This window comes from Borostomias antarcticus (assembly GCF_949987555.1).
Source record: "Borostomias antarcticus genome assembly, chromosome: 18".
Lineage (NCBI taxonomy): Eukaryota > Metazoa > Chordata > Actinopteri > Stomiiformes > Stomiidae > Borostomias > Borostomias antarcticus.
In genome coordinates, this window is record NC_140251.1 from 2,459,841 (window position 1) to 2,477,783 (window position 17,943).

General features: G+C 49.0%; 1 protein-coding gene across 1 annotated transcript in view; it reads left to right on the forward strand.

Annotated features, from left to right (window-relative positions):
• Positions 1 to 17,943, forward strand: part of pclob (piccolo presynaptic cytomatrix protein b) — a gene marked incomplete at both ends in the record, with an annotated part of 71,965 nt that overhangs the window by 43,790 nt on the left and 10,232 nt on the right. Inside the window, 14 exons of the mRNA XM_084453214.1 lie at positions 52 to 317; positions 740 to 1,607; positions 1,795 to 2,848; positions 4,707 to 4,775; positions 5,225 to 5,251; positions 6,607 to 6,701; positions 6,996 to 7,071; positions 7,237 to 7,362; positions 11,425 to 11,533; positions 11,999 to 12,066; positions 12,354 to 12,586; positions 14,791 to 14,841; positions 14,971 to 15,101; positions 17,327 to 17,353. Of these exons, the coding sequence (XP_084309340.1) occupies positions 52 to 317; positions 740 to 1,607; positions 1,795 to 2,848; positions 4,707 to 4,775; positions 5,225 to 5,251; positions 6,607 to 6,701; positions 6,996 to 7,071; positions 7,237 to 7,362; positions 11,425 to 11,533; positions 11,999 to 12,066; positions 12,354 to 12,586; positions 14,791 to 14,841; positions 14,971 to 15,101; positions 17,327 to 17,353 (3,200 nt within the window). The remainder of the gene's footprint in view (positions 1 to 51; positions 318 to 739; positions 1,608 to 1,794; positions 2,849 to 4,706; positions 4,776 to 5,224; positions 5,252 to 6,606; positions 6,702 to 6,995; positions 7,072 to 7,236; positions 7,363 to 11,424; positions 11,534 to 11,998; positions 12,067 to 12,353; positions 12,587 to 14,790; positions 14,842 to 14,970; positions 15,102 to 17,326; positions 17,354 to 17,943) is intronic.

Below are 17,943 nucleotides of genomic sequence, written 5' to 3' on the forward strand. Positions count from 1 at the left end.
TTGGAGCATTATTATAGTCATCCATTTTCACTAAAATGAGATTTGTCCCAGGGCCGAGGCTCCCCCTCGGGCACCCAGAAGAAGGTGAAGCGAACCCTGCCAGACCCCCCTCCTGAGGAGGACTCCCTGAGTGGCCGCTCTGGCTACAGCACCAACTCTGCGCGCCGCCGTTTGGCCCGCAACACCACCATGGCCCGGGCCAAGATCCTCCAGGACATCGACAAGGAGCTGGACATGGTAGAAAGAGAGTCCTCCAAGCTCCGTAAGAAACAGGCTGAACTGGACGAAGAGGAGAAGGAGATTGATGCCAAACTGAGGTAAGGTTTTAGAAGGTTACAGATTATCAGATCAGCACTCAGCATAATGTTCCATTGGCGAGTCAGAGTGCAGTGAATACATTAACTCAAAACTCGCGTTCATCATCATCATCATCTTCATCTCCATCATCATCATCATCATCATCAACAACATCATCATCATCTGCAGCATCGTCATCAAAACCACCGTCATTATTCCTAATTCAACTGCATGAAGTTTCCATTCCAATAGCTGGACAAAATGGCTTCCATGGCATCACTCAGTGACGTCCCTCCACACACACACGTAGGAAAGGTATTACGGTGTGCAAAGACATTTCATTAATCCAATATACTTGTCTCTTTGTTGATTTGGGCTGTAAACTAAATTTAAAAAGTAGTGAATAAACAGCTGAATAAATCCGATCCTTTTATTACTGTAGGTACCTGGAGATGGGCATCAACAGGCGCAAGGAGGCCCTGTTGAAGGAGAGAGAGAAGAGAGAGAGGGCGTATCTCCAGGGGGTGGCTGAGGAGAGGGACTACATGTCCGACAGTGAGGTCAGCAACATCCGGGAGACCCGAGGCAGCAGCCATGGCCTGGAGAGACCCCGGACAGCCCCTCAGTCAGAGTTTGACCAGTTCATCCCCCCGCAGACAGAGGCTGACTCCCAGTACTCCACCCTGACCAGCCCCTACTCCCATTATGCCCAGTACGTCCCCCAGACCCAGGCCACCAGCCACTACCCCGAGCAGACACTCTACCAGCAGCAGTCTCTCTACCACCAGCAGGTGTCCCCCTACCAGAGCCAGTCTATCTACTCCTCGGTGCCCACCCCCACCTACCCCCAGGCCTCCCAGGCCCAGCCCAGCAGCTACCAACAGGCCCAGCTGCTGCTCCTGCAGGAGAAACAGCGGCAGACCACCCTCTCAGACCTGGAGCCCAAGATCACCACCAACTACGAGGTCGTCCGGAACCAGCCCCTCCTCATTGTGCCGTCCTCCTCTGAGAGCGGATATGGAGTGGCCCATCTCGGGGGCAAGTACAGCAATCTGGAGCTGAGGCTGGGGCTGGACGAGAGGAGCATGGCCTCCAGCCCCATGTCTAGTATTTCCGCCGAGTCCTTTTATGCTGACATCGACCATCACAATGCCAGAAACTACGTTCTGATTGAAGACATAGGAGAGCTGACCAAGGGCTCCACAGGCCTGGGCACCTCCGGCCTGGGTTCTGGCTTCACTCTGCCAGACAAGGAGCTGAGCAAAGCAGACAGACTGCTTAGGGCAGCTGAGGCCAGACGCACTGCTGAGGTAATGGAGCTTATTGAATACAGCATCTTGGTAGATCCTTTATTTAATCAGGTACACTGGCATCATTGATATACTGTGCGAGGCTGTGCTGTATTGTAAAAGGATCTCTGAAAAATGGGTAATCATTTACAATGATGATGATGGTAATCAATGTTTTTTTTTGTGTGTGTTTTTTTCTGATCTCAAGGTAGCAGAGTTCCTAGGCTCCTCTCGGCTGCAGAGCTATGGTAAAGGAGCGGAGGACTCCATGGAGGAGCCATACGAGCTAAAGCTGCTGAAGCAGCAGATCAAGCAAGAGTTCAGACGAGGCACAGAGAGCCTGGAGCACCTATCAGGCCTGGGCCCGCCCCACTACCTCCCCAGCGGCGACAGCAGCTACCGGCACTTCCCCAAGGCCGAGAAGTACAGCATTGGCAGGCTCACCCTGGAGAAACAGGCCGCCAAGCAGCTCCCGGCAGCGGTGCTCTACCAGAAGCAAGTGAAGAACAAGAAAGCTCTCATCGACCCTAAGATCACCAAGTTCTCCCCCATCCAGGAGAGCCGTGACCTGGAGCCGGACTACAGCGGCTACCTGGGCGCCAGGGCCTCCTCTGTGACCAACCTGGCGACCAGAGCCCGGCTGCTCCAGGACGAGATCACCTTTGGCCTGAGGAAGAACCTGTCAGAGCAGCAGAAGTACCTGGGCTCTTCCCTGGGGGCCAACCTGTCTGGCTCTCTCAACCTGGGCCAGTCCCTGGGCCTGGGGGGGCCCACCATGAGGTCCTCTCTCCAGGACGACGGCACCTACCCCAGCGGCACCTGCTCCCGCCCCTCCTCTCGCCCTTCCTCCCGCCCGTCCTCCGTCTACGGCCTGGACCTCTCCATCAAGAGGGACCTGTCCAGCTCCTCCCTCAGACTGAAGAGCGAAGGCGAGGCCCTGGACTCAGCGTTCGCGTCCGGCGTGGCCCGAGCCAAACCCAGCAGTCTGCCCATCAGCCAGAGCCGCGGGAGAATACCCATCGTGGCCCAGAACTCCGAAGAGGAGAGCCCTCTGAGCCCGGTGGGAGAGCCAATGGGAATGGCCAGAGCCTCGGCCGGCCCGCTCCCGCCCATTTCCGCCGACTCCAGGGACCAGTTTGGGTCCAGCCACTCCCTGCCTGAGGTGCAGCAGCACATGAGAGAGGAGTCGCGGACCCGCGGGTACGACCGGGACGTGGCCTTCATGATGGACGACCTGCAGGGGGCGATGTCTGACAGCGAAGGTAAATGGAACCTGAGACTGTCGCAGCACCTCGACTCTCCGGACTCTTCGTATCCGGCATGACTCTGACTGTGGTTACGTCTGCATGGGACGGCACTGACTCTCGCCTGTTTGCTCTTCAGTTCTCTTGTTTCCTCCGTGTGACCGCTTTTGTGTTTCTTCTTTCTTTTTGTCACGTTTGATCGTTGCATGCCATACTTCATGTTCTCATGTCCTCGTCCTCACGATACATATTCCTCCTGAGTTTATGTATTAGACTTCTAAGCCTGTGTCGTCTGTATGTGTCGCGTGCTCTCTGATACAGCATCGGTGGCATGCTCTGTTTCTTCTATGGAGACTTCCTGTGTACAACATTCTTAATCATGTCTTCCTTGCAAGAGGGCTTGGTTAATTCAGAACAGTCCAAGTAATACAATACAATATGTTACTGTTCATGAGATCATAAATGTTGCATACTTGAAGTGCTTCTCACATCGACACAATGGATTAGTATTATGTTAATAAGAGAGACGGAGTGATAATCTCCATGAAGAGGAGCTGGTTATGAATATGCATGAGAGATTGTAGAGACTACAAGGCCACTGGAGCTCTGTTAGATACATACAGGTACTGTACCTACTACTGTACCTGCCTACAGGTACAAGTCACAAGAGTGACCACAAGCACTTCTCAGCAACACTCATCTCCTCACCGCACACAAGATAGTGTCTGCCTTTGTAAGAATTTAGGTCAGTACTTCAGAATAAATAAATAAATAAACAAAATTATATATATATATATATATATACATTATTTATTATAATATATAATATATAAATATTATAATAAATAAATACATAAATAATATGTTATATATATATAGTATTTGCTTTTCTACGCCCCCCCCCAGGGGCAAGCCACTGGCTACAGCCAATGAATAGTGCTGAATCACTGTGTGTGTGTACAGTACTCAGTGTAAGTGTTCTGCAGATTACCGCCAGGCATTTCACTTACAGCGTACCTGATTCACATTCACTTCTGGACACTAATCCACACAGTCACAGTAGTAATCTGCAGGAGCTCATGGTCATATTTATACTGCAATACAATGGCATTTTAAGGATTATACTGGATGGAGAATATTCAATTATTTTTGCTTATCTGTCTCTGATAGGTATGTGTTTCATTGTATCATTCAAGCAAACTAGTAGATGTATAACAGAAGGAGTTCCCTGCTCCCATTTTGCCATCTCTCATAATATGCATCCATGCATGTTGTTATGTGATAAGTGTTTTGTGTGTTTTGACTTTCTGTTTCAATAAACCGTTGTCTGCATGGTCTTGATTGCCGTGAAGATGTTGTGCTTGTTGAAATATGCATGTTCTCTCATGACTGACCGCATCTGTTTAATGTAGTCTCTCCATCTTCTCGTCCCTGGGGTCTGTTGTTTCAGTGTTTGTTTTCTAAGATAACAATTGTCTGTCTTTTTAATTTATATACTGAATGAGTTTATGGTCAGGTTTGCCATTATCTCTAGGTTTGATGGACATTTTCATTAAAAAAGGTTAACAGAAACACATAAATACAAAGGGGGAATTATTTGGGCAGCCTCTAGACTCTCACTGGCACAACAAACACATGTTGATATTTAGTCAAAGTACTCCAAAGATAGGCTAGATGTTTTTTTTGTGGTTGTGCCAATTCTATTGAATAGTGTTTATGTCGGACAGCATATAATCAGGTAACATTTTCCGTGCAACGTTTCTATTGATCACGATGACTGATCAATGAGGAGTAGTGATTGTTTAGCACTTGATAGCAGAATGCTAGAGTATTTCTTCTGACCAAACATAAGAGTGTCCGTTTGCCTTGGTTACAGCACTAAGTGACTCCATGCTGACTTTGAACAGAGATGAAGCCAGAATCGTTCATGAGAGTATCAGACACGGTAGAGTATAGTTCAGCTCAACACTACTGACCATGCTATCCCTCACTAGTACAGCACAACGATGACTATCTCCTTACTGTCACTGCCCTAGCCTAGCCCAGTACCCTGTTCCTGTTGGTTCATCATTTAAAGATCAATGTATAATTTCCTCTAACTGTCATGCATTTCTCTAGGGAAATGCAAATTACCCGAAATAATCAATATTGATTTAAAGTAGTGTATCTCTTTAATTGTTTTATTTATTTATTTTTTAAAGCACAAAGCATGCATCTTATACACACTAACCATTGAGTTCAATGCATGCATGTGATGCAGCTTACAGTATACAGTAGTCCTACAGTGTATTCACTGACTATGTCTATAGACATATCCTATGATTCGATAGAGTTTAAGAGAAAATAATTATGTGATGTAGCCATTTCTAAAGAGTATATAACTTTGTACCACAGCTGGAGGCCCCAACTGGAATATAGAAGGTGAGACTTCCAGAACTGTGTAAAGTTCCAACAGCATCCCAACCCCCATGTACAGTAGCATAGCAACTGTATGCCTCCACTCCACACACCATGGTTCTGAATGACCCATATCTGGTACCGTAAAACATGTCAGACCCATTTTTGGAATGACCCGCATCTCAATGGTGTACATGTCATATAGTGGTTCCGTAATGACATATCAGATCCATTCTGGAATGACTCCACATCACAGTAGGTGCGTTTCCATTACCACTACAAATGCGCAAAACCCGAATATCGCAATAAAGAAACGGTAATGGAAAAACCCACATTTTGAAAAACCTCTCAAGTGTCGATAAAAAGTTTTTACGCTCTCATGAGGTGGTTTTTCAGACGTGTCGATATAGAAGTATATATCGCAAAAGTGTAATGGAAACGTACCTAGTGGTGCTGTAGTTCACTACTGTACAGTACTGTACATATCAGATCCATCTCCGGTATTCATGCCCATGCACGGCTGCACGGTCGTTTAGTTTCCACTCAATATTTGTATAATATATCTGGTAAAATCATGCATACGTAATATCGTATTATCTACGGTAGCAATGACTCCCTTCACTGTGATAGCAATACAGCAATGACAGCATGGTTGAGCGAGGATTTTCATTGCTGCTGATGACGGTGTGGTAAGTTCAGATGTTATGATGTTCAAAGTACAGATGTAAGAAGTTCAGATGTAAAGGTGGGCTAGCTACCACTGAACAAAAAGCATGCTTTGCGTTATCCAGGCAACAATACAACAGTAGAACGGTCTCGCACGAGATGTGTGTGCAAGATGTTGTTCTGAACCAGCTCCATCCTCACGTGATAGAAGCGATCTTGGCAGTTGAATGAAATGCATAGCAGAGGAACGAGGTGTGTTGGAGCTGTTCCGGAACAAACATCTACACACTCAACGGCTCTTGATCACTGGGGTTACTGCAGCAACACTGCCTGCTGAAGCAAGCATGTCTAAAACACGTCCAAACCCTCCGAAAATGCATCCCTCCGTCATTCAGTGTTTGCAGCGTGGACGTCTGATCTCATTGAGTTGGGGATGGGACAGAGCAGAGTTCATCCCCCAGCTTCCGCCTGTCCAGATGGACTCAGATCAGTGGTAACTCTGCTAATGCAGGGGTGAGACAGGAGTGAAGAATGAATGTTCCTGTCGATTAGCACCCTGGTAGTCAGATCAGTCTCTGCTCTACAGTAGCTGGCTCCGAAATCAATCTCATGGTGAGAGCATGTACGTGTGTGTGTGTGTGTGTGTGTGTGTGTGTGTGTGTGTGTTTGTGTGTGTGTGCGAAGGTTCTGACCTGTGTCCTGTTCCTCTGTAGCCTACCACCTGAGGAGAGAGGACACGGACTGGTTTGACAAGCCCAGGGACGGACGCAAGGGCCAGGAGAGTGGACAAGTCCTGGACAGAAGACAGGTGAGACCAGCTGTGATCCGCCCAGAGGCTCCTCCCATCAACTGTGACCTCGCCGTCCCCAAAGGGAAGGTCCTCCTTAAAGCAATGCCATGTCACTGGATTTGTAACTCTATCGCTGTCTGTCTGTCTGTCTGTCTGTCTGTCTGTCTGTCTGTCTGTCTGTCTGTCTGTCTGTCTGTCTGTCTGTCTGTTTGTCTGTCTGTCTGTCTGTCTGTCTGTCTGTCTGTCTGCCTGTTTGTCTGTCTGTCTGTCTGTTTGTCTGTCTGTCTGTCTGTCTGTCTGTCTCTATGTCAGATGAAGCTGATCCCGTATGCATTCCCACATATTCGCATCAAACTGCAGAGAGACCCCAAGGACACCAGTGTCTCAGGTACACACACACGCACACACACCACTTCGAGTGACGTAATCTCTTTTCACTCATGTCTATCAGCTATCTAATCTATCAACTCTAAGGACATCTAACAGTGGTAACCTATTTGAAATCCTGGATGATTGCCCTCCCCCCCCCCCCCCCCCCCCACGTCTCCCTCAGGTAACGGCCTGGGGGTCCGGGTGGTGGGGGGGAAGGAGGTCCCCGGGAGACGAGGAGAGATCGGGGCGTACATCGCCAAGGTGATCCCCGGAGGAGTAGCGGAACAGACCGGAAAGGTGGTGGAAGGTAAGAGAGGGATGAGAGGGGGATGAGAGAGGGATGAGAGGGGGATGAGAGAGGGATGAGAGGGGGATGGGAGAGGGATGAGAGGGGGATGAGAGAGGGATGAGAGGGGGTTGAGAGAGCAATGAGAGAGGGATGATAGGGGGATGAGAGTGGGATGAGCGGGGAATGAGAGAGGGATGAGAGAGCGATGGGAGAGGGATGAGAGGGGGTTGAGAGGGGGATGAGAGAGGGATTAGAGGGATGGGAGAGGGATGAGAGGGATGGGAGAGGGATGAGAGGGGGTTGAGAGGGGGTTGAGAGAGGGATGAGAGGGGGTTGAGAGGGGGTTGAGAGAGGGATGAGAGAGGGATGAGAGGGATGGGAGAAGGATGAGAGGGGGTTGAGAGAGCGATGGGAGAGGGATGGGAGAGGGTTGAGAGGGGGATGAGAGGGATGGGAGGGGGTTGGGAGAGAGTTGGGAGAGGGATGAGAGAGGGATGAGAGGGGTGGTAGAGGGATGAGAGAGGGATGGGAGAGGGATGAGAGGGGGTTGAGAGAGGGGTGGTAGAGGGATGAGAGAGGGATGGGAGAGGGATGGGAGAGGGATGAGAGAGGGATGGGAGAGGGATGGGAGAGGGTTGTGAGAGGGATGAGAGAGGGTTGTGAGAGGGATGAGAGAGGGTTGGGAGAGGGATGAGAGAGGGATGAGAGGGGGTTGAGAGGGGGTTGGGAGAGGGATGAGAGAGGGATGAGAGAGGGGTGGTAGAGGGATGAGAGGGGGATGGGAGAGGGATGGGAGAGGGTTGAGAGGGGGTTGGGAGAGGGATGAGAGAGGGATGAGAGGGATGGGAGAGGGATGAGAGAGGGATGAGAGAGGGTTGGGAGAAGGTTGAGAGGGGGTTGGGAGAGGGATGAGAGAGGGATGGGAGAGGGATGGGAGAGGGATGAGAGAGGGATTAGAGAGGGATGGGAGAGGGATGGGAGAGGGTTGTGAGAGGGATGAGAGAGGGATGGGAGAGGGATGGGAGAGGGTTGGGAGAGGGATGAGAGAGGGATGAGAGGGGGTTGAGAGAGGGGTGGTAGAGGGATGAGAGAGGGATGAGAGAGGGATGGGAGAGGGTTGAGAGGGGGTTGGGAGAGGGATGAGAGAGGGATGAGAGAGGGATGGGAGAGGGGATTTAGAGGAGTTAGCCCCACCGGGGATGCTCAGAGCCAGTATGTTTTAGTATAGAAAGCACTGTAAGACTGCTTTTAGGAGACAGTATAAAACTTGGAATTCAATTTCAATTTCTGGATGATGGAAGGAAAGTGATATTGGGGCAAAACAAGGGTGGCATAATATCATTAAATGAGAACATTTGAAAAATGTTTTGGCTGGTTTTCAATCTGGAGAAATTAAAGTGAATGAGGTGGACTATTGATTTTCTAACCATGTCTCTGAAGATAGACTTGTCAGTATCAGCTCTAAGCTTTGGGCAGATTCATGGTTTATAAAGAAATCTTTAGTGCATCTTTCATTTTAGGACACTGTGAGCCTTCTGTTAATAACCCTGCCAAGGACTGGCACAGAGACCAGACAGGAAGTGCTGTGTTCATCTGTCATCTGTCATGTCTCATTCTCAAACACGTCCCATATCCACACTTATCAGCCCTGTTAACTCACCACGGTCTGGGTAGGGTTACAATTAGTCATGGGTGAACACACACACACACACATACAAGTGCACATGCACACATTGACTCACACATAACTACAGTGCATAGGTCCATCATCTCCAAACTACAAAGCATAGGACTGAATGATAGTTTTCTAGGGTTCGTTTGCCAAGCAGGCAGCTTGCCCAGCTGAACAGCCTGCGTCTAGAGGGTTGTAATCCCAGCAATGTGCTCCTGTTTCTGGGGGTGAGACAGGGTGCATCAGGGGGGTGAGACAGGGTGCATCAGGGGGGTGAGACAGGGTTCATCAGGGGGGTGAGACAGGGTTCATCAGGGGGGTGAGACAGGGTTCATCAGGGGGGTGAGACAGGGTTCATCAGGGGGGTGAGACAGGGTTCATCAGGGGGGTGAGACAGGGTTCATCAGGGGGGTGAGACAGGGTCCATCAGGAGGGTGAGACAGGGTTCATCAGGGGGGTGAGACAGGGTTCATCAGGGGGGTGAGACAGGGTTCATCAGGGGGGTGAGACAAGGTTCATCAGGGGGTTGAGACAGGGTTCATCAGGAGGGTGAGACAGGGTTCATCAGGGGGGTGAGACAGGATTCATCAGGGGGGTGAGACAAGGTTCATCAGGGGGGTGAGACAGGGTTCATCAGGGGGGTGAGACAAGGTTCATCAGGGGGGTGAGACAGGGTTCATCAGCTCAGTTCAGACAGTTGGGACACTAGTGAATTTCCTCACAGAGGAAGAACAAGCTGAATGATGCAATTCAGCTGTGTCTCCCTACCCTCACATGGCTGCCTATCCGTGGTCATTGGTCACTTACTGTAGCTGTGAACACACTAGATTGACTGGACATCACATGGCCGCTCAGATCCGGATGCAGGAAATTAAAATGTGTTCAGACAGAGACAAACACTCTCTCTCTTGATTATCTACTGCTGTGTACAAATCCTGCCAAAGAAAACAAAGAAATAAATGATCTTGTGAATGCAGTTTAAAGAAAACCTTGAATGTGCTGATATGTTGTGTGTATTAGTTCAGCCAGTGTTTGTTTTTTGGTGTTGGAGCCTCACTGTTGCATGCTGGGTCGACAGGAGAGCGGCCATTACTATTGAACCTCATCTCGCAGTATAGTTATTCACTCTCTCTGGCATGCTGAATTGTAATTATGCAAATACATATTTACATTTGAGTGCCTGCATCTAAACAGTATGCCCCCAGGTAGAGAAAGAGCGAAAGAGAGATAGAGAGAGAGTAAGAGAGTGAGAGAGAGAGAGAGAGAGAGAGAGGGAGGGAGAGAGAGGGGGAGAGGGAGAGATAGAGAGGAGAGAGAGAGATGGAGAGAGAGGGGGAGAGAGATGGGCTAAGATGTGCGTGTGTGTTTGAGAGAGAGAGAGAGAGAGAGAGAGAGAGAGAGAGAGAGAGAGAAAGAAAATCAAAATGGCAACTGGCTCCTTATTGCAGAGGCAGAGAGACATATTAATGCATGCCTTTGTGTTGTCACAGCAGCTGAAGAGCTGCTTCGTAGGCAGCAGTCTTATCTGGAGACAAGCTGTCGTTTGTGTAAGTGGAGCCTGAGTCCTGGCCCAGGAGGACGGTGTGAGTTTGTGGTGTGCTTCCTGTGTCTCCATCTGCTCTCTACATGTCCACTGTCATATGTCTCATCTGGCATGTCCCCCTGTACTGTGTGAAGAGAGACGGACTTTGAGTGAACACAGCCGGTTGTATCAGAGTGGCGTGCGGTGGTTCTCTGCAGGAGTGCCGCTCTCAGGGCGCAAGCTACAACATGCACAAAAGCCTGTTATGCATAGATGGATTATGAAATGATGTGCCCCTGGGCACAGACACGTAAAGCCCCCCCCCCCCCCCCCCCCCCCCCCCGCCCCCCCTCGCCATTTAATATATCGAAATTTTGAATTTGCCATCAAATTTGCAGATGATTTGAGAAAACTCACAATAAAAGTGGCTTTACCCAGCTGGGTTTTGACTCGAGGGACCTCAGCTCTGGGGAGGATCTGCTTTTGGGATTCCTCCCCACAGAGTTGAAAGGCCCTTATTGCATGGAGTACTCAGCCCCGCTAAAGTACAATAGATAAACACTCACTTAAAAACTACAGGTATCACGATGGTTTCTTTCTTGTGACGTCTTCAAAGTGAATGTTTAGGCTATTGCTTCAGTTTCTCAGCATAATTTTTGAGGCTCTGTTTTTGAATGAATGACTAAGCCTTTTGACTATGTGACAAGAAATGCAAAGGGCCCCTGAGCTCTTGGGCCCCTGAGCCCGGCAGGCCCGTTCAGTAACATGTCTTTGCTGTTATGGTTTCACTGGGCTTAAATGTGTTGCTACGTAAACTTAGCAACACTGTCAAAGGGACACCCCCTCCTCTCTTCACTGTCAAACGGATGCCGCCTCCTCTCTTCAGGAATGCAGGTGTTGGAGTGGAACGGGGTTCCTCTGACGGCCAGAACCTATGAGGAGGTGCAGTGCATTGTGAGTCAGCACTGCGCGGAGGCGGAGCTCTGCGTGAGACTGTGAGTCAGAAACCCTCCTCCTCTCTCCTCCTCCTCCTCTTCTCTCCTCTTCACCTCTCTCCTGTCCTCCTCTCTCCTCCTCCTCCTCCTCCTCCTCCTCTCTCCTCCTCCTCCTCCTCTTCTCTCCTCTTCACCTCTCTCCTGTCCTCCTCCTCCTCTTCTCTCCTCTTCACTCTCTCCTGTCCTCCTATCTCCTCCTCCTCTCTCCTCCCCTCTCCTCCTCATCCTCTTCTCTCCTCTTCACCTCTCTCCTGTCCTCCTCTCTCCTCCTCCTCTCTCCTCCTCCTCCTCCTCCTCCTCTTCTCTCCTCTTCACTCTCTCCTGTCCTCCTCCTCGAGCTCCTCTGTCCTCCACATTCAACAGGTGCCCCTCTCCTAGCGAGCGTGTTAGTCAGGCTCTGAGCGTCTGTGTTAAGTGGTCAGTTCTGGTAGTTGAGGTGTTGAAGAGAGTGTGGTGTGTTCCCAGGGACCTGAATATGCTGTCGGACCCAGAGCACCCCCAGGTCCTAGAGCACCATGCCCAGCTCAGGGCTGGTACGTACACACACGCACACACACACACACACACACACACACGCACACACACACGCACGCACGCACGCACGCACGCACACACGCACGCACACACACACACACACACACACACGGATGGATCCTAAGGAAGCTACAGTAATGTGATATACAGTATGACTATGCTACGTGTGTCTGTGTGCGTGTGCGTGTGTGTGTGTGTGTGTGTGTGTGTGTGTGTGTGTGTGCGTGTGTGTGTGTGTGTGTGTGTGTGTGCGTGTGTGTCTGTGTGTGTGTGTGTGTGTGTGTAGGTGAGAGACAGCGTTCTCCAGGTGTGGATCCTAACCAGTTGGCCGCGGAGCTGCAGAAGGTGTCCCAGCAGCAGGGGCCGGGGCCGGCCGGGGTCGGGGTCGGGGCCGGTGGCGCTGGGATGGGGGTCCTCTCCGCGCTCCTCCACTCGGGCACAGGCTCGGCCGCCTCAAGCGGGGTCCCCAGCCCCGGTCAGCCTGCCTCACCTGCCATCACCAAGAAACAACGACACAAGGTACCGCCCACACACTCCTATCACACACTCACACACTCCCATCGCACACTCACACACTCCCATCGCACACTCACACACTCCCATCACACACTCACACACTCCCATCACACACTCACACACTCCCATCGCACACTCACACACTCCCATCGCACACTCACACACTCCCATCGCACACTCACACACTCCCATCACACACTCACACACTCCCATCGCACACTCACACACTCCCATCGCACACTCACACACTCCCATCACACACTCACACACTCCCATCGCACACTCACACACTCCCATCACACACTCACACACTCCCATCACACACTCACACACTCCTACGACACACCGATGTTGCTGTGTAGAACTTACCATTGGCCAAATGCGATACCATAGAATACATTTCTATTCATACGTACAGTACAATTTCTACATATGCTACTACGAAAAATACCGACATATTATCAATGCTGAATTAATAATATGTGATGCTTACAGTAAGCTACTTATTCCTACTTATGGATGTTTACGATGTGCGACCGAAAAGTCCCCGGATTGTGTCAGACACGCTCATGCCTCTATTTGAATTGAAAAAATAATGATATCCCTGTGTTGCCCTTTATCTCACGACTATTCTGGTATAATATTGTTCACCTCACTCAATCGGTGCTTCTGTGACAGGCTGTTTTGTAGAGTGTCGCAGGAGTAGATTGTCGCAGTTGTGGCAATTTTCTCTACCAACTCCCAAAACTCAACCATTTTATTACAATAAAGAAAGTACACTCTCAAAACATTTTTATTACAGAATCGTCAGAGAAATTACACATTTTCCCCCTCAAAGTAGTCCCCCCCAGAGTTAATGCACTTCTGCATTCGCTTTTGCCACCCACCTCCGTGGAAGAGATCAAAGCCAGCGTGAGTGGGGAACTAAGGGGGCTCAAAGAGGAGGACTTTGCCAAGTGCTTCCATGGGTGGCAAAAGTGAATGCAGAAGTGCATTAACTCTGGGGGGGACTACTTTGAGGGGGATAATGTGTAATTTCTCTGCAGATTCTGTAATAAAAATGTTTTGAGAGTGTACTTTCTTTATTGTAATAAAATGGTTGAGTTTTGGGAGTTGGTAGAGAAAAGTGCCACAACTGTGACAATCTACTCCTGCGACACTCAAAACACTACAAAACAGCCTGTCATAGAAGCACCGATTGAGTGAGGTGAACAATATTATACCAGAATATTCGTGAGATATAGGGCAACACAGGGATATCATTGTTTTTTCAATTCAAATAGAGGCATGAGCGTGGCTGACACAATCCAGGGACTTTTCGGTTGCACCTCGTACTTGATAATACTTGATAAACACTTGATTACACAGGCATGAAGCGCACTGTTCAATGCTGAATGCAGATTGTTAGCAACTTCGATTGTAATGTACACAATTGGTAGCATAAACAAAGCTTCACAATGGGTGTAGTAGGACATTGCATTGGAGGTCATTGCATAGTATTCTGTGTAACCTCTAGAGATAAAGTGTGTTATTACAGCCACATGGTAGACGAGAACCCATTAATAAATCATAAAGTACTGTGTTGTGGTGTGTGTGTGTGTGCGTGCAAGTGTGTGTGTGTGTGTGTGTGTGTGTGTGTGTGTAAATGCTGTGTCTGTGGTGTTCATCATGGAAACATGACATATGATTATAATTACAGAGAAACATGGATATACTGTCATGGACATACATACATACATACATACATACATACATACATACATGGATATACAGTCATGGACATACATACATACATACATGGATATACTGATATATGTCCTATTATTGCTCCTTTACATATAATTCTACAGCATATAGTATAAACCAGCTGTCCAGTTTCTTCCAGCTGACTCATTAAGCTTCTGTTTGGATGAGTGCAATTTCCAGTCTATTATCTCTCCTGATCTCTCCAGAGAGACCTACAGAAGCAAGGAGAGAGCTGTGCTCAGCAGCTCCGATAGTCATCAATCTCTCCACTAAGCACACAGATTATACCAAACAGATTATATCATATATATTATACCTTACAGATGCATGGATATGAAGGTCAGAACGTTGTTGGTGGTCCACCCTGCCACTCTAGGCTGTGACTCAATGCCTAGAGTGTGTTTGTGTGTTTCTGTCTGTCTGTCTGTCTGTTGTTGTGTTTGTCTGTCTGTATATTGTAGTCAGCAGAGGTGCTGAAGCCACAGGCCCATCCCATCACTGGAGAGATTCAGGTAAGCCTGCTCCACTTCTATTTCCTAGTTTATACTTGTGGCCTACATACAGACACTCAGCAGAAGTGAAGTGGATCAGCTCTGGGTAACTAATGCAGCATGTGTCTGTGTGATGGCTGGCTCCCTCAGCTGCAGATCAACTATGACAGGAGCCTGGGGAACCTGATCGTTCATGTGCTCCAGGCCAGGAACCTGGCCCAGAGGGACCACACCGCCTACTCTGACCCCTTCGTCAAGGTCTACCTCCTGCCTGGGAGAGGGTGAGACTCTCACCTGTCTGTGCCCTCTCTCTGTCTCTGTCTCTCTCTCTGTCTCTCTCTCTGTCTCTCTCTCTCTCTCTGTCTCTCTCTCTCTCTCTCTCTCTTTCTCTCTCTCTCTGTACTCTCTCTCTCTCTCTTTCTCTCTCTCTCTCTGTACTCTCTTTATTTCTCATTCTCTCTGTACTCTCTCTCTCTCTCTCTCTCTTTCTCTGTCTCTCTCTGTACTCTCTTTCTCTCTCTCTCTCTCTCTCTGTACTCTCTCTCTCTCTGTAGTCTCTCTCTGTAGTCTCTCTCTATCTCCTTCTCTCTCTCTGTACTCTCTTTCTCTCTCTCTCTCTGTACTCTCTCTCTCTGTAGTCTCTCTCTCTCTCTATTTCTCATTCTCTCTCTCTCTGTACTCTCTCTCTCTGTAGTCTCTCTCTCTCTGTGTATTCTCTCTCTATTTCTCATTCTCTCTCTCTCTGTACTATCTCTCTGTAGTCTCTCTCTCTCTCTGTAGTCTCTCTATCTCCCTCTCTCTCTCTGTACTCTCTTTCTCTCTCTCTCTCTCTCTCTGTACTCTCTCTGTAGTCTCTCTCTCTCTGTGTATTCGCTCTCTCTATTTCTCATTCTCTCTCTCTGTACTCTCTCTCTCTGTAGTCTCTCTCTCTCTGTAGTCTCTCTCTCTCTATTTCTCATTCTCTCTGTACCCTCTTTCTCTCTCTCTCTCTCTCTCTCTCTCTCTATTTCTCATTCTCTCTGTACTCTCATTCTCTCTCTCTCTCCCTCTCTCTCTCTCTCTCTCTCTCTCTCTCTCTCTCTCTCTCTCTCTTTATTGACTGTTTGTTGAATTAGACCTCAGTGATGAGCAACCACTCCAGATTCTATTGGTTTAGGACACTCTACTCTTCCCAAAACAAAAACAGCTCGAGGCGAGCTCCAGCCTGATGGACGGCCCGTATGCATCATGCAAGGCCTGTAATCACGCATGATTGTACAAGCTGCGAAAGACTCCAGATATGACGACATATCGTGGCTTTATTCGCATGCGTACCTTCAGTGTGTGCGTGCCTGCGTGTGCATGTGCGTGCAGGCGTGTGCGTGCAGGCGTGTGTATGTGCGTGCAGGCGTGTGCATGTGCGTGCAGGCGTGTGTGTGTGCGTGCAGGCGTGTGTGTGTGCGTGTAGGCGTGTGTGTGTGTCGTGCAGTGCCTGGTTTCTAAGAGCTCGGATGTGGCTCTGGAGGAAGGCTCGGCCATTCTTAGGAGCCAACGATTATCTGTTTGGCATCATCTCTCCTTTTAGCTCTCTGTTTCTCCCCACTCCCCCCTCCCCACCCCCCTCTCCCTGGGCGTGCGGGTGTGTGAAAAGGCTGTGGGGATCGATAAGGCCTTTATCTGGTCTGTAACAGTGTCTGGGCTGTACTTATGGCCCTATCAGATCTGTTTATGAGATTACAGCTCCTCCTCCTCCACCCGCCTACACATTCCATACAGGGCTCACCGTAGAGCCTGGTTCTACCCACCGTAGAGCCTGGTTCTACCCACCGTAGAGCCTGGTTCTACCCACCGTAGAGCCTGGTTCTACCCACCGTAGAGCCTGGTTCTACCCACCGTAGAGCCTGGTTCTACCCACCGTAGAGCCTGGTTCTACTCACCGTAGAGCCTGGTTCTACCCACCGTAGAGCCTGGTTCTACCCACCGTAGAGCCTGGTTCTACCCACCGTAGAGCCTGGTTCTACCCACCGTGGAGCCTGGTTCTACCCACCGTAGAGCCTGGTTCTACCCACCGTAGAGCCTGGTTCTACCCATGAGGGCTTCTGCTCTTAGTTTCACACAGAGAGGGCTCATAGGACCTTCCAAGAGACATGATACTGGATGTGTTCAGTTTGTATGTGTTCAGTTTGTATGTGTTCAGTTTGTATGTGTTCAGTTTTAAGTATAGCGAATCAAGTTCAGTAATCACAGTGATTGTAGTCATTCATTCATGTGTTTATCATTTCCCCTTGGGGGAGTTTGTCCTGCATTCCATAACAAATACGCTCAGGGGAAAAATAAATAAAAATAAATAAATAAAAACAGACCCCCCCAAAAAACAAAACAAACAAACACTCAAACGAAGAAAAAATTGGACTTCCTCAACGTTCTGTTCTTTACTGTCTTTTTATTTCTTTTTAGATCCTTTTGTTTCTCTGACTGTTTCTTTGTTTTTTGCTTTTCCTGTTGTCTGCCCTCCTTCCTGTCACAGCCAAGTCATGGTTGTCCAGAACGCAAGGTAGTGTGGCCCTGCTCGCTCGGCTTGCCCTTCCTGCTCGCTCGGCTTGCCCTTCCTGCTTTTGTTGTTTTGTCTCCACAACAATTTGACGTCTCCACTGTGGTACTCTGTTCTCTCCTCCCCTGTTCTCTCCTCCCCTGCTGTCTGCTCCCTTTTATGTTAATGAGAGAGCTCTCTCCTCTCATCCCATTCCACACTATTCTCTCTCTCTCTCTCTCTGTCTCTCCTCACTCTCTATCCATCTCTCTCTCTCTCTCTCTCTCTCTCTCTCCTCACTCTCTATCCATCTCTCTCTCTCTATCCATCTCTCTCTCTCTCTCTCTCTCTCTCCATCTCTACCTCTCTCTCTCTCTGTCTGCCTTAACTCATAATTGTCTGTTAGTGCAAACGCACTAAAGAACAGCAATGGGAGTTTATTTTATATTTGTCCATCCAATTCATTTTGGCCCAGATGTTGATATTGTAGTGCTGTATCCGATTGTGCCTTCAACTTCTCCACTAGAACAGCAGAACTTCTGCTTTAGAGACATCTGTTGAGTAAACATTCATTCTGACATTCAACTCGCTTTTCACTGAAGACATGTGACTCA